At 33.8% G+C, this 15,552-nt stretch overlaps 1 protein-coding gene and 1 non-coding gene across 22 annotated transcripts in view; one reads left to right on the top strand and one right to left on the bottom strand.

Moving 5' to 3' along the window:
• LOC110006643 (histone acetyltransferase HAC12) overlaps positions 1-15,552 on the top strand; it is a 74,915-nt gene that overhangs the window by 6,826 nt on the left and 52,537 nt on the right. For 6 of the 21 annotated variants that reach the window (XR_016048256.1, XR_016048252.1, XR_016048251.1 and 3 more), the window contains 2 exons: positions 10,705-10,823; positions 10,907-11,361. The exons of 14 other annotated variants lie outside the window; for them this stretch is intronic. Coding sequence is in view for 3 of the 7 variants with exons in the window: in XM_088856653.1 (XP_088712779.1) it covers positions 10,705-10,823; positions 10,907-10,939 (152 nt within the window). In the remaining 4 variants the exon portion in view is untranslated. Of the gene's footprint in view, positions 1-10,704; positions 10,838-10,906; positions 11,362-15,552 lie in introns of those variants that run through there. One more of the 21 variants, XR_016048250.1, reaches the window with a different exon arrangement.
• Positions 12,519-12,646, bottom strand: LOC148779095 (U11 spliceosomal RNA). The gene has a single exon (XR_016048725.1). It is a non-coding gene; the product is annotated as a U11 spliceosomal RNA (small nuclear RNA).

The raw sequence follows: 15,552 nt of genomic DNA, 5'->3' as shown, positions 1-15,552 counted from the left end.
TATATATAAAGGGTTTATATGTACACTTATGTAAAAGACCGTGTATATACTTATTATCAGTGATATATACAGTTATTCGCTCAATTTGTGTACGAATTGATGTATAGCAATATAGACCATTGTTTTCAGTATATATATACATACTGATGCATATAACCATACAATACATTAGTTATCTGCTACATATATAGTTATTAGTGTGTAAAAAATACATTGATATGTGTGTATGTATGCGTGTGATGTCTGTATATATACGCTGTGTATATATTGATATGTGTGTATGTTTAAAGTGCGTAACTGTATATATACAATACATTAGTATATACATTAGTATATATGACGATATATACGGTATTTATCAGTTTATACAGTTATTAACATATATGTATACTACACACACACTCGCACTCACACTCACCCACACACACACACTGGCACTCACACTCACACTCACACTCACACTCACACTCACACTCACACTGGCACTCACACTCACACTCACACTCACACTCACACTCACACTCACCCACACACACACACTGGCACTCACACTCACACTCACACTCACACTCACAGATATATATACTACACATATGCATGGTGTGTATGGACTGATGTGTGTATATATAATACGATATGTATATACTGATATTGTTATGTGTATTTACACAATTGCTTGTTATCAGTTATATACAATTATCAATATATGTATGCACTAATATATGCACGCACATGCACCTTTACGCATTGATAAGTGCATATATACTGTGTATGTATACACTAATACATGCATTCTTTTATACACTGATATATATGACCAAAAGGACATATATTGACAGTTTATATATACACAGTGTGTATATATACGATATGTATATACTGATATGTTTATGCGTGTATGTATAAACTTGTTGTCTGTTATATATACACTGATATGCGTACGCACATGCACCCTTACGCATTAATAGTGCATATATATATTTTTATATACACCGATGTTTATGACCATATATACACTTTTTATCAGTTTATACAGTTATTAGCGTAGATGTACATTGATATGTATATGAAAGCACAAGTGGCAGTTGCAGCCAACAAGGTAAAGGGACAGATTCCCCTGCCCCCTCCTTTTTGATTATTTTCCTCTCAATTCTTACCATTCGAATCATTATCTTCTCTGTGAATGATTTTTCCTACCATATACAATTTCCAAATTGTGATAAAATCAGGGATTAAAGAAGGAGATTATTTCTTCTGGTTATCACCTCTAATCAAATAAGCTTAGGCGAAATTCCTTATTACTTTGTATAGTATTAGGCATAAGAATGGGTTTCTTCTCTTGATGTATTAGGTATGCTAAAATACCCAATTGTGATAGTCCATCTAAAGTTTTTATCATATATTTGTACTTGTTTTTATTATTGTTGATGAGCTTCATCTTCATTGAGTTTGCTTGTAATTCAACAAGCATGAATGCAACTTATCATCGAGGCGGATCTCTTTACGTTTTTTGATATTTGAGATCTTGAACTTGAAAGCTTGATTTGCTTAATGGTTCTTTCTTCTGTAGTATAGTATTGCTCTTGCCTCTATCATGCAAATACGGAGTAAATTTTCTAGAGCCTTACTTGTGGTTTACAATTTTATTAAGTCACTTTTTCTTAACATGTACACATACACACACAACACACACCACACACACACACACACACACACATACACACACACACAAACTAAAACTCACACTCACTCACACACACACACTCACACACACATTCACACTCACTCGCTCTCACACTCACAATGTACATATAAACGACATGTATATACTGATATATTCAGTGTGCATATAAAGGATATGTGCATATAAAGGATATGTATATATTGATATGTTTATACATGTATATATAAACTTGCTATTAGTTATATGTACACTGATATGCGACGTATATGCACCTTTACGCATTGATAGTGCATACATACATTTCTATATACACTGATATATATGACCATATATAAATTTATTATTTGTTTATACAGTAATGAGTGTATATGTACACTGAAATGTATATGCGCACACTCATCTGCATATTTATAAAGGGTTTATATATGCACTAATGTATAAGATCATGTATGTACTTATTATCTGTGATGTATACAGTTATTAGCTCAATTTGTGTATATATATGTATAGCAATATATATCATCGTTGTCAGTGCATATATATTGATGTGTATAAAGCATACAATACATTAGTTATCTGTAATATATACAGTTATTAGTGTGTAAAAAATACATTGATATGTGTGTGTGTGATATCTATATATATACGATGTGTATATATTTGATATGTGTGTATGTGTAAAGTGCATAAAGTTTTATATACAGTACATTAATGTATAAATTTTTTTATACATTAATGTATATGATCATATATACACTTATTATCAGTTTATGCAGCTATTAACGCATATATACACTGATTTATATACTACACACACACACACTCACACTCACATATATATATACTACACATGTGTGCGTGTTGTGTATGGATACAGTTGCTTGCTATCTGTTATATACATTGATATGCGCGCTCACATGCACCCTTACGCGTTGATAAGTGGATATATACTGTGTATGTATACAGTGTGTATATATACGATTTGTATATACTGATATGTTTCTGCATGTATGTATAAACTTGTTATCAATTATATATATATTGATATGTGTACGCACATGCACCCTAAAGCATTGATATTGCGTACATACATTTACATTTTTAAATACACTGATATATGTGGCTATATTGATACTTTTTACTAGTTTATACAGTTTTTAATGTAGATGTATGTTGATATGTTTATGAATGCACATATGGATGTTGAAGCCAATAAGGTAAATAAACTGATCCCCCTCCCTCCCCACTTCGCCCTTTTTTATTATTTTCCTCTCAATTCTTACCCTTCGAATCATTATTGTCCCTGTGTATGATTTTTCCTTCCCTATGTAATTTTCTAAACTATGATAAAATCAGGCATTAAAGATGGAGATTAATTCTTCTGGCTATCACCTCTAATCAGATAAACCTAGGCGAAATTCCATATTAATTTGTATAGAATTAAGCGCAAGAATGGGTTTCTTCTCTTGATGAATTGGGTAGGCTAAAATACCCAATTGTAGTAGTCCATTTATTTATTTTTTCTTATTTGTACTTGTTTTTATTATCATTGACGTGCTTCATCTCTATCGAGTTTACGTGTAAATCGGCAAATATGAAAGTAACTTATCATCAAGGCGGATATCTTTACGTTATTCGATATTTGAGATCTTGATCTTGCAAGCTTGATTTGCTTAATGGTTCTTTCTTCTCTGGTATAATACTTACTGCTCTTGCTTCTTTCATGCAAATATGGAGTGAATTTTCAGGAGCTTTACTTGTGGTTTGTAATTTTATCAAGTAACTTTTTCTTGACACACACACACTCTTGCTTCTTTCATGCAAATATAGAGTGAATTTTTTGGAGCTTTACTTGTGGTTTGTAAGTTTATTGACTTTTTTTTAACATACGCACACCCACATCACACACACACACTCACACTCACATTTACACTCACACTCACACACATACACACACACTCACTTATACACTCACACTCACACTCACACTCACACACTGACACTCACATTCACACTCACATACATACACTCACTCACACTCACACTCACACTTACACTCACACACTCAAACACTGACACTCACAATCACATTCATTGATATATACTACACATGTTTGCGTGTTGTATATGGACTGATGTCTATATATATACGATATGTATATATTGATATATTTATGGGTGTATATATACAGTTTCTTGCTATCAATTATATACAATAATCATTGTATACCCCTATGCGTTGATAAGTGTATATATACTGTCTATGATGCATTCTATATACATTGATATTTTTAACCACATTGACATATATTAGCAGTTCATATATATACAGTGTGTATATATACGATATGTATATACTGATATGTTTATGCGTGTATGTATAAACTTGGTCTGTTATATATACACTGATATGCGTACGCACTTACACCCTTACGCATTGATAGTGCATATATACATTTTTATATACACTGATATATATGACCCTATTGACACTTTTTATCAGTTTATACATTTTTATATACACTGATATATATGACCATATTGACATTTTTTATCAGTTTATACAATTATTAGCGTATATGCACATTGATATGTATATGAATGCACAGGTGGCTATTGCAGCTCATAAGGTAAATGAACATATCTCTAGTAAAGTATTGCTCTTGTTTCTTTCATGCAAATATGGAGTGAATTTTTCTTTTAGAGTGAATTTTCTGGAGATGTACTTGTGGTTTGCATCTTTATTAAGTAACTTTTTCTTAACACACACTCTTTCTTCTTTCTTGCAAATAGGGAGTGAATTTTCTTGAGCTTTATTTGTGGTTTGCAATTTTATTAAGTAACTTTTTCGTAACACACACATACACACACTCACACTCACTCACACTCACATTCACACACACTCACATAGACACACACACACACATACACATTGACACACTGACACACGCACACACTGACACACTCACACCCACACACACTCTCAAACTAACATTCACATTGATATGTATATGAATGCATAGGTGGCTGTTGCAGCTAAGAAGGTAAATGTACAGATCCCCCCCCTCCCCTCCCCTCCTTTTTGATTATTTTAGAGATTATTTGTTTAGATATCACCTCTAATCTGACAAGCCTACGCGAATTTCTATATTACTTTGTATGAATTAGGCATAAAAATGGGTTTTTTCCCTTGATGAATCGAGTATGCTAAATACCCAATTGTGATATTCTATCTAAATTTTTTATCTTATTTGTACTTGTTTTTATTATTATTGATGAGCTTCATCTTCATTGAGTTTGCTTGTAAATCAACAAGCATGGAAGTATTTGCGATCTTGGTCTTGCAAGCTTGATTTGCTTAATGGTTCTTTCTTCTTTAGTATCGTACTGCTCTTCCTTCTTTTATGCAAATATGGAGTGAATAAAATTACAAACCACAAGTAAAGCTTCAAAAAATGAACTTTTTCTTGACACACACACCCTCTTGCGTCTTTCTTGCAAATATGGAGTGAATTTTTTAGAGCTTTACTTGTGGTTTGCAATTTTATTAACTTTTTCTTAACTGTACAATACATTAGTTATTAACTACATATATAATTATTAGTGTGTAAAAAATACATTTTTATGTGTGTATGTATCTGTGTGATGTCAGTATATATACGATGTGTATATACTGATATATGTGTATGTGTAAAGTACATAATTGTATATATACAGTGTATTAATATATATATTTCTATATACCTTGATGTATATTATCATTTTTACATTTATTATCAGTTTATATAGTTATTGACGTATATGTATACTGATTTATATATTACATACACATACACTCACACTCACACTCACATTCACACTCACACACTCACACTCACACTCACACTCACACTCACACACTTACACTCACCCTCACACTCACACTCACACTCACACTCACTCACACACACACCCTGACATTCATTGACCCTGAAACTGACACTGACACTGACATTCGCACAAACACACACTCGCACTCACTCTCACTCCTACTCAAAGTCACACTCACACTCACTCAACGATATATATACTACACATATGTGTTGTGTTTGGTATGATGTTTGTATATATACGATATGTATATACTGATATATTTATATGTGTATGTATATAGTTGCTTGCTATTAGTTTTATACATTGATAAGTGCCTATATATTTTGTATGTTTACTCTAATACATACAGTTTAGATACACTAATATATATAACCATATAAATACTTATTAGCTGGTTATATATATATATATATACAATGTGTATGTACATACGACCTGTATATACTGATATGTTTATGCATGTATGTATAAACTTGCTATCACTGATATATAGACTGCTATGCGTACGTACATGCACATTTTCATATTGATAGTACGTACATACATTTCTATATACACTGATATATATGACCATATAAACACTTATTATCAATTTATAATGTTATTAGCGTATATGTTTATATAAATGCACACTCATAAGCATATGTATAAAAGGTTTTTTTATATACTAATATATAAGACCATGTATATAGTTATTATCTGTGATATATACATTTATTAGCACAATTTGTATTTGTATTTATGTATTGCTATATATAGCATTGTTTTTAGTGTATATATATACTAATGCATATAACCGTACAACACATTAGTTATCTGTTATATTTACAGTTATTAGTGTGTAAAATAAACCTTGATGTATGTGTGTGTGTGTTTTCTATATATATATATCCGATGAGCATATATACTGATATGTTTGTATGTAAAGTGCATAACTGTTTATATACAATGCACTAATATAAACGTTTATATATATATTGATGTATATGACCATATATACACTTATTATCAGTTTATACAGTTGTTAACTTATATGTACACTGATTTATATACTACACTCATACTCACACTCACACTCACACTCACACTCACATTCACACTCATAGATATATATACCACCCATATATGCGTGGTGTATGGACTGATGTGTATATATATATACGATATGTATATACTGATATTTTTATACATGTATATATACAGTTGTTTGCTATCCGTTATATACAATTATCAATGTATATATACATTTATATGCGCATGAATATGCACCCTTACGCGTTGATAAATGCATATATACTGTGTATGTATACATTAATACATGAATTCTATATACACTGATATATATGATCATATAGACCTTTATTAGCAGTTTGTGTCTATATATACGATATGTACATACCGATATGTTTATGTGTATATGTATAAAATTGCTCGCAGTTATATATACGCTGATATGTGTATGCACCTGCACCCTTACACATTGATGGCGTTGACATACATTTCTATATACACCGTTATCAGTTTATATTGTTATTAACGTATATGTGCGTTGATATGTTTGTACACACACTCATATGCATATATATAAATGGTTTATATGTAAACTAATGTATAAGATCATGTATAATAACAAATAGCAGGTATGTACATACACACATAAATATATCAGTGTATACATATCTTAGATGTTACACACTGTATATATATATATATATAAATTGCTAATTAGTTTCTCTATGATTATATATATCAGTGTATATAGAATACATGATATTAGTGTATAGATACACGTTATATATGCACTTATCAACTCGTAAGCGTGCATGTGTCAGCACATATCAGTGTATATAACATTGACTAGTGTATATAACTGATAACAAGCAAGTTTATGCTTACACGCATAAACATATCAGTATATTCATATCGAATATATACGTACAATAGTCTATACACAACACGCATATATGTGTAGTTTTTATATATAAACATATATGTATGTGCGTGTATGTGTAGTATATAAATCAGTGTACATATACGCTAGTAACTGTATAAATTGATAATACGTAGTTATACGATCATGTTACATCAGTGGATATAGAAATATATATTAGTGCAATGTATATATGCAGTTATGAACTTTACACACACACATATCAGTATATACACATCGTATATATACAAACATCACATACACATATCAATGTATTATTTACACACTAATAAATATATAAGTAATTTATATATGTACACTTAAAACTATGATATATATTGTTATACATCATTATGTACATAAATTGTTTTAATAACTGTATTTATCACTGATAGTAAGTATATACATGGTCTTATATATTAGTATATATGTAAACACATTATACATATGTATATGAGTGTGCGTATATACATATCAGTATACATATACTTTAATAACTGTATAAACTGATAATAAGTGTCTATATGGTCATATATATTAGTGTATATAAAAATGTACGTATGAATTTTTCAATACATAAGAGTTCATGTGTGTCCCCATATTTTTACAGTTATTAGTGTGTAACACGTTTATTGATGTGTGTGTGACGCCTGTCTATATACGATGTGTACATACTATTATGTGTGTATACACATTGATGTATATGATCATATATACACTTATTATCAGTTTATACAATTATTAACGTATAGGTACACTGATTTATATACTACCCACACTCTACGTTCATTCACACTCACACTTACACACTCACACTCACACACACTGACACTAACACTTACACCACACACATTCACACTCAGATTTATATGCTACAGATATTTGTATGTTATATATGGACTGATATGTGTGTATATACGATATGTATATACTAATATGTTTATAAGAATATGTATATAGTTGCTTGCTATCAGTTATATACAATTATCCAGGTGTTTATAAACACTGATATGTCCGCGTACATGCTCGCTTACGCATTGGTAGTGCATACATACATTTCTATATACACTGATATCTATGACCATATAGATACTTATATCAGTTTATACAGTTATTAGCGTATATATACTGACTTCACACACATATAAATGTATCTTTTACACTATAATAATTGTATATATAATTGATAATTAATGTAGTGTATAGTTATATGCATCAGTATATATATATATTCACTTAATACAATGACATATATTTCTATAAATCAATACGTACACAAATTATGCTAATAATTGTGCTAAGACCGTGTATAATAAGTATATACACGGTCTTATACATTAGTGTATTTAGAAACACTTTAGAAATGTATGTACAAATGCGTAGGGGCGCATGTGCATGAGCATATCAGTGTGTATAACTGATAGCAAGTGTATATATATATATATATATATATATATATATATATATATATAGATAAACTGCTAATAAGTGTCTTTATGCTCATATATACCAGTGTATATAAAATGTATGTATTAGTTACACATACACTGTATATATGCACTTATCAAGACGTGAGGGTGCATGCATGTATGCATATCAATATATATATATATATATAGATTATTGTGTATAACTGATAGCAAAAAACTATATATATACATGCATAAACACATCATTATATACATATCGTATAAATGTACACATCAGTCCGAACACCATTGAAAATAGAATGGTGTTGGTTCTGGGAGTAAGAAGCCTCGGGTTATGGGCCCTATGGATAGTTTTTAGCCTTGGTCTAACCTTGAGGTTGCAGGAGAGAAAACAAAGAAGCAACCACCATTGAAAATAGAATGACAAAGGAAGAGTGAGAGAGAGCTACTTATTATCTTGCTACATGATTTTATGAGGCGAGCATTGCTTTCAATACCGCTCGCTTAAGCAACTTCTATGCCGCGGTAGAGACAATTGGCCAATTTGGGCCTGGGATGAAACCCCCAACCCCAGCTTTCAGAGCCTCTTTTGAAAAAGGCGGTGAGTGTCACGAAGGAAACTGTAGAAGTTAAGAAAGATGCATGGGCTCAATATGGGGTATCTATTATGACTGATGCTTGGAGTGATAAGAAAAGAAGAAGTCAGATGAATTTGCTTATCAATTGTCCTTTAGGGACTGTTTTTTTGAGGTCTATTGATGCCTCTGATCATATCCATGATGCTCATTACATATTCCAAGTTTTAGAGAAGGGAATGAAGGAGGTTGGGGAGCATCATGTTGTACAGGTTGTCAAGACAATGTTGCTCCTAATGTTGTTGCAGCTAATTTGTTGCGCATAGCTTATCCTAAAATCTTTTAGACAATATGTGCAGCACATTATATAGACCTCATGCTTGAGGCTCTTGGCGGTTTAACCGAGATATCAGGTGCAGTGAAGAAGGCAAAGTCAATTACAAATTTCATTTATGGCCACCATCCCACCCTCAGCATGATGCGTAGATTTACAAGGAAGAAAGAGATTGTGAAGCCTGGGGTCACAAGATTTGCGATCTGGTACTTATGCCTAGATAACATACATTCGAGGAGAGTGCAGTTAAGGAAAATGTTTACCTCGGATGACTGGAGAGCATGCAAGTGGTCCAAGGATCAAGTTGGGAAAAAGGTGAAAGATATTATCCTTTCTAAGGCTTTTTGACGAGAGGTGAAGGGCCGCTCCTAAGGTATTTTTTCCTCTTGTCAAAGTCCTTCGCATGGTTGATAGTGACAAGCCTTATATGGGCTATATATATGAGGCCATGGAGAAATGCAAGAAAGAGAGCTCAAAATTTTGATGATGATGAGAACTGTTATAACCCTGTTTGGGAGATTATTGATGAGAAGTGAGATACGCAGCTACATCGGCCATTGCATGCAGCTGGTTATTATTTGAACCCAGCTTTGTTTTATGTTGACAAAGATATACACACAAATGATACAATTATTATTGGATTTAATAAGTCTGTAGATGTGCTAGTCCTTGATCCTATTATCCAAGATATTATATGCGCTGATAAGCTGATAAATTACAAGTGCTCATTAAAGTCTTTTGGGAGTCCAATGGCAATGAGGTAAAGGGCCAAAATTGATCCAAAAAGTAATAATATTCTTAAGCTCATCAAGTTCACGTAATCAAGTTTCTTTTATAATTCTATTATTTATTTATGATTTTATTCTATATCTTTGCAGCCAATTGGTGGAGCCAACATGGGTGTAGTTCTCCAAATTTACAAAAGTTGATCATTCAGATCTTAAACCTAACCACTTCCTCATCCGGTTGTCAGCGCAATTGGAGTGCTTTTGAAGGGGTAAGGTCGTAAAGGTAATTTGTATAATTGTATTAATAATACATGAACCATAGACTTTAATTAGTTTCATTTGATTTTGTTAGATTCATACAAAGAGAAGGAACAAGCTTGAATAAAAAAGGTTTAATGACCTCCTAGTCTATGTCAAGTGTAATCGATTCTTGAAGGACATGTTTGATAAGAGAGACCCCATTAGATCAAAAAATATGGACAACGCTATGGAGCGGTTAGTTGATGATGATGAGTCGAGGGGTATGAAGGATTGACATGGGACATGGTTATAGATGCTTCAGGGACATCAGCTGACCTTCCTAGGGCCACTAGATCTTCTGCACAGAGAACGAGGGTGAAGGAAGAAAAGGCAGATTCAGAAGAGACAGATGAGGACGACCAATATGTCGACGAGGATGACAATTCCGATGAATATGATACCAATGCAGCTGACCTTAATTTTTCTGATGATGAATGATGAATATTGAATAATTATTAAACTTTGAACTTTGATTGAACTATGAATGGTAAATTTTAAGTTTTAATTGGATATGGATTATGGACCGACTTATGGTTACTTATGGAGTGTGTGCTAATTTGTACTATACTTTGAATTCTGATGTGCCCCAAATACCTAATTCTTATATTTTATACAATATATAACTGTAGAATCCTTTTTGGATTCAACTGGGCTGCCCAGATTCTAGGCGCAAAATGGCCCCAAACATGCAAAAAAAAAATGTCGTTTTTATGAATGTTCCTAAGCACCCACCTAGCTTGCTAGGGCGAACGCCTAAGAACTTCCGCTCGGGAAGGCCTGCCCAAGCCTAGGCGAGATAGCCTCCTAGGCACTGGGCAAACTGTTTTTTCAAACAATAACATAAGGAGGTACAATTCACAAAGGAGTGCCCCAAACCCACAAGGATGCGAGCATCCAATACAGGATCACAGAATGATGATTATGACAGGTACATGGAGTGATGTGAACAGAAGTGTAATGAACATAAAGGTTAATTGTCCTTTAAGGACACGAATTCTAAAGTTTATTGATGCATTTGATAATGTACAGGATGCACAATTCCTTTTTACTTTAATTGACAAGTTCAATGAGGTTGGGGAAGAGAATGGTATTCAAGTGGTAATTGATAATGCTACAGAAAATATGGTTATTCCTAATTTATTGGACTAAAAGCGGCCTTGTAACTTTTGAACTCCATGTTTAGCAAAGTGCATAGACCCATGCTTAAGGCTATTAGTGAACTGCCTAGGGTATCAGGTACACTTCCTAAGGCTACAGTCGTGACAATGTTCATATATAGTCACACCATTGCCTTCAGCATGATGCACAAGATCGCTTAGAAGAGCGATATAGCAAGGGCTGGGGTAACCGGATTTGCCACTTCTTTTCTAAGTTTACAAAGAATATTGCAGAAGAGAAAGCAATTGAGTTTGATGTTAACTTTAGAAGAGTTATCTAGATGTAAGTGGCCTAGATGTGCTAAAGGGGAAAGGGCATGTGACAGTGTGTTTAAGAGTTTGTCAAGTGGGTAGTCTACTAGGTTAAAGTCTTTCTACCCTTAGTGAATTTTAAAAATAGGTTAATGGTGACGTGAAGCCCATTATGGGCTCTAAATATGATGCACTAGATGGAGGTAGCAAAGGCTTTGGTCAATGATGAGAGTACGTATTGCTCAATATGGGAGACAATAGATTACAAAATGGGATAGGCAGCTTCATCAGCCCAGAAATTGTGTCGGCCATATGTCTTGATAGCCATACAGCACCCAACTTCGAAGGGCAGGAGTGGCATATTTAGCCAACCGACCCTTTTTCTTAGGCAGCTTCATCAGTCATTACCTGAAATTGTACTATTTGAGGTTTTGAACCTGAAGTTCTTCTGCACAAACTTAGGTATTGAGAAAAAGGATGCAATTATGGAAGGCTTTGCCGTTAATGAATGTCTTGAGAGGCTAGATCTACACAATGATATCCAAGATAAGATATATGCTAACGAGTTACTTTTGTATAAGTGTACTTTGAAATCATTTGTGAAGGAAATGGTGGTGAGAACAAGGACTAAATCAAATGTAGGTAATTTCCTTAGTATTTATTAATTTTGCATAGTTTCATATGCATTTAGATATTAAATTTGGAGTTCCTTTGATATGGTAAAATTTTAAGACTATCATAGATTTAGTGATTCATATTATTAGGGTATTATCTTAGTTTTATAAGTCTGAATTGTGGCTCATATATTTTACTACAGTTCCACACAAAAGCAAGAACCAGCTTGAGAAAAAGAGGCTCAATAATTTAGTCTTTGTCAAGCATAATCTGATGCTATAGATGAGCATTTTTAAGATCCCAAAGAGAGATCCCATTTCATCCAAAGACTTGGATGATGCCAAAAGAGTGGTTGGTTGAAGATCCTTCGTGAGGGTTGACCTGGGATATGGTCGAGGAAGTTTAGGACCAGCTTCCACCCATAGGAGGGCTAATGACCACCACTACTAGTACACAAAGGAGGAGGAAAGAGAGGTGAGGAAGAGGAGGCCGATTCACAAGAAACTGAGGAGGACCATTATGTTGAAGAAGATGACGATTCTAATGATGGTTTGGAATCGGATGGAGGAGACAGGAATGAAGCCAATAATTATGAAGAAATTGATGATAATGATTGAAATATAAATCCTACTAATTTTCTTTTCATCTTTTGTCCATTTTTATGACATCCTAGTCATCATTAAATTGTGGGTTTGAACTCAGTTTTCTTTTCATATGTGGCCGGTCTTCCAACATTGAAGCAAGTCGAAGCCGACATATCCCTTGGAGCACGACACTTGCCTCACCATCTCATGGAATTCTAGCCCTGTGCATCCTCAACCTTCATTTCCTCTTTCATTTTGGGATTCTAGCCTCAGAGCCAAACTGGCAAGGCGATTCTTGCACCAAGTTCTCTCCTTTACAGAACCATGGCCCCCAAGTCTAGTACAACCATATCAAAACTTAAACGATTCAGATGGATCCATCACTTCACAAAAACAAGAGATCATCAATGAAATTAACTTTTTTTGTTTTTCGAGGAATTGCCCGGCACCATTCAGCCAATTTCCTTCACACCTCCCACACCTAGTGACACCAAAATAATTAAATAGAAAATTGTAATTAGGGAGGTAAGTCAGCAATGAGGAGATTGCCTCTACCCTCATGAACCTCAGCACAAATAAATCTCCCCACTCAAATAGTTCCCAACCCAATTTTTCCACAAACCGTGGCATATAATGAGTGATGAAATATGGCTAACCATCAATCCATCATAGCTCTCTCCATCTTAACTCCATCATGAGATCTCTTAGATCAACATTTATCACCTTCATTATAAAGAAAATAGCTGCAATTTCTGTGATTGCTTCTAAACCGATAGACCTTTGTAATCTGCATTAGAAGATTTTCAAAATCATTGCTAATTAGTTATATCAGCGCAAAAGCTAGATTGATCATCAATCAATACAAGATGCCTTTGCCAAAACAGAGGCATATTCAAGCAAGCTATTGTTGGCCATGAAATTGTTCACAGCCTGTGCAATGAACAACTAGAGAATGCGTTTTGTTTTAAGATAGATCTTCAAAAGGACTAAGTTAATTGAAAATCCTTCAACTAACTAAACTGATGTCTTTCTTTGGAGAAACCTTTAACAATTGCATACAAATGTGTTTCACCTCCCCTGGATTTTCTGTTATCATCAATGACTCATTTGGAGCTTCCAAAGGCAAGAATGGAACAGGACAAGACAACACACTCTTTCCCTACTTATTTCTCATCGCTCTGGAGTGCTTTAGAAACCTCCTTACTAAAGAAACTAAGGGTCTGTTTGGGCACCAGGAGATGCCTTTCCAAGATGATTAGCAACCTCAGACGTTTGGCTCACAAAAATGCAGCAGAGATACATCTCGCTGAGAGAAGCGTCTCCTTATTTTGGGGCCAAAAATGAGACCACACCTCCTCAAAAAAAGGTGGAATATGAATCCCCAAAAGAGCTGCTTGCCAAGCTCTCTCTCTCTCTCACCTCTATTAATATTTTGTGTTTTTAATTTAGGGCATTTCTCTTTTATTGTTGATTTTTCTAGTTTAGGATTTTTTTTGGGAGGGGGGGCGGGAGCCGGGGCCAGGGGTGGGGTTGGTTTGCTGTTGGTTTAGGGTTTTATTTCTAATTTGATTTTGGGTTTTTATAACTGATTTTAGCCCCTTCTCTTTTGCTCAGTTTGCTGATTTCTAGCAGTAACTCTATATTACTTGGGATAACATGTTCCCTTAGACTGGTTAGCCAAGTAGTTAGGGTGCTTTGATGGAAGAGGCAAGTAATTATTTTCATAGATCATGAGTGTAGGTCTATCCTCCTCCTGGTGGTTAGTCTAGAAGTGTTACATTGAATACCTACAGTTTCCCCCTTTTCCGGGCACCCAGAAAGCACATTGATCATGTGATCCAAGACTTTGGGTGGCTAACACAACAGAATGGTTGGTCTTTAGAGCATCCTCCTCAGTTGTGGATCTGACGAACTTAGTAATGGAGACAAATTCCCAGCCAACAGGTTTGATCCCATTTTAGAGTCAGACTGTGTTGTACTCTGATGAGTCCATTTGGGCCAAAAAATATTTCCTTACATGATTAAGCACTAAGCTTATTTTCTCTTTGCAATTCATTTTTGCATTTATTTTTTTGTCAGTAAACATTATT

This window comes from Amborella trichopoda, chromosome 13 (genome assembly GCF_054954075.1).
Source record: "Amborella trichopoda isolate Santa Cruz 75 chromosome 13, AtrichopodaSantaCruz75HAP2 v2.0, whole genome shotgun sequence".
NCBI lineage: Eukaryota > Viridiplantae > Streptophyta > Magnoliopsida > Amborellales > Amborellaceae > Amborella > Amborella trichopoda.
This window is presented reverse-complemented; position numbering and strand designations above follow the sequence as displayed.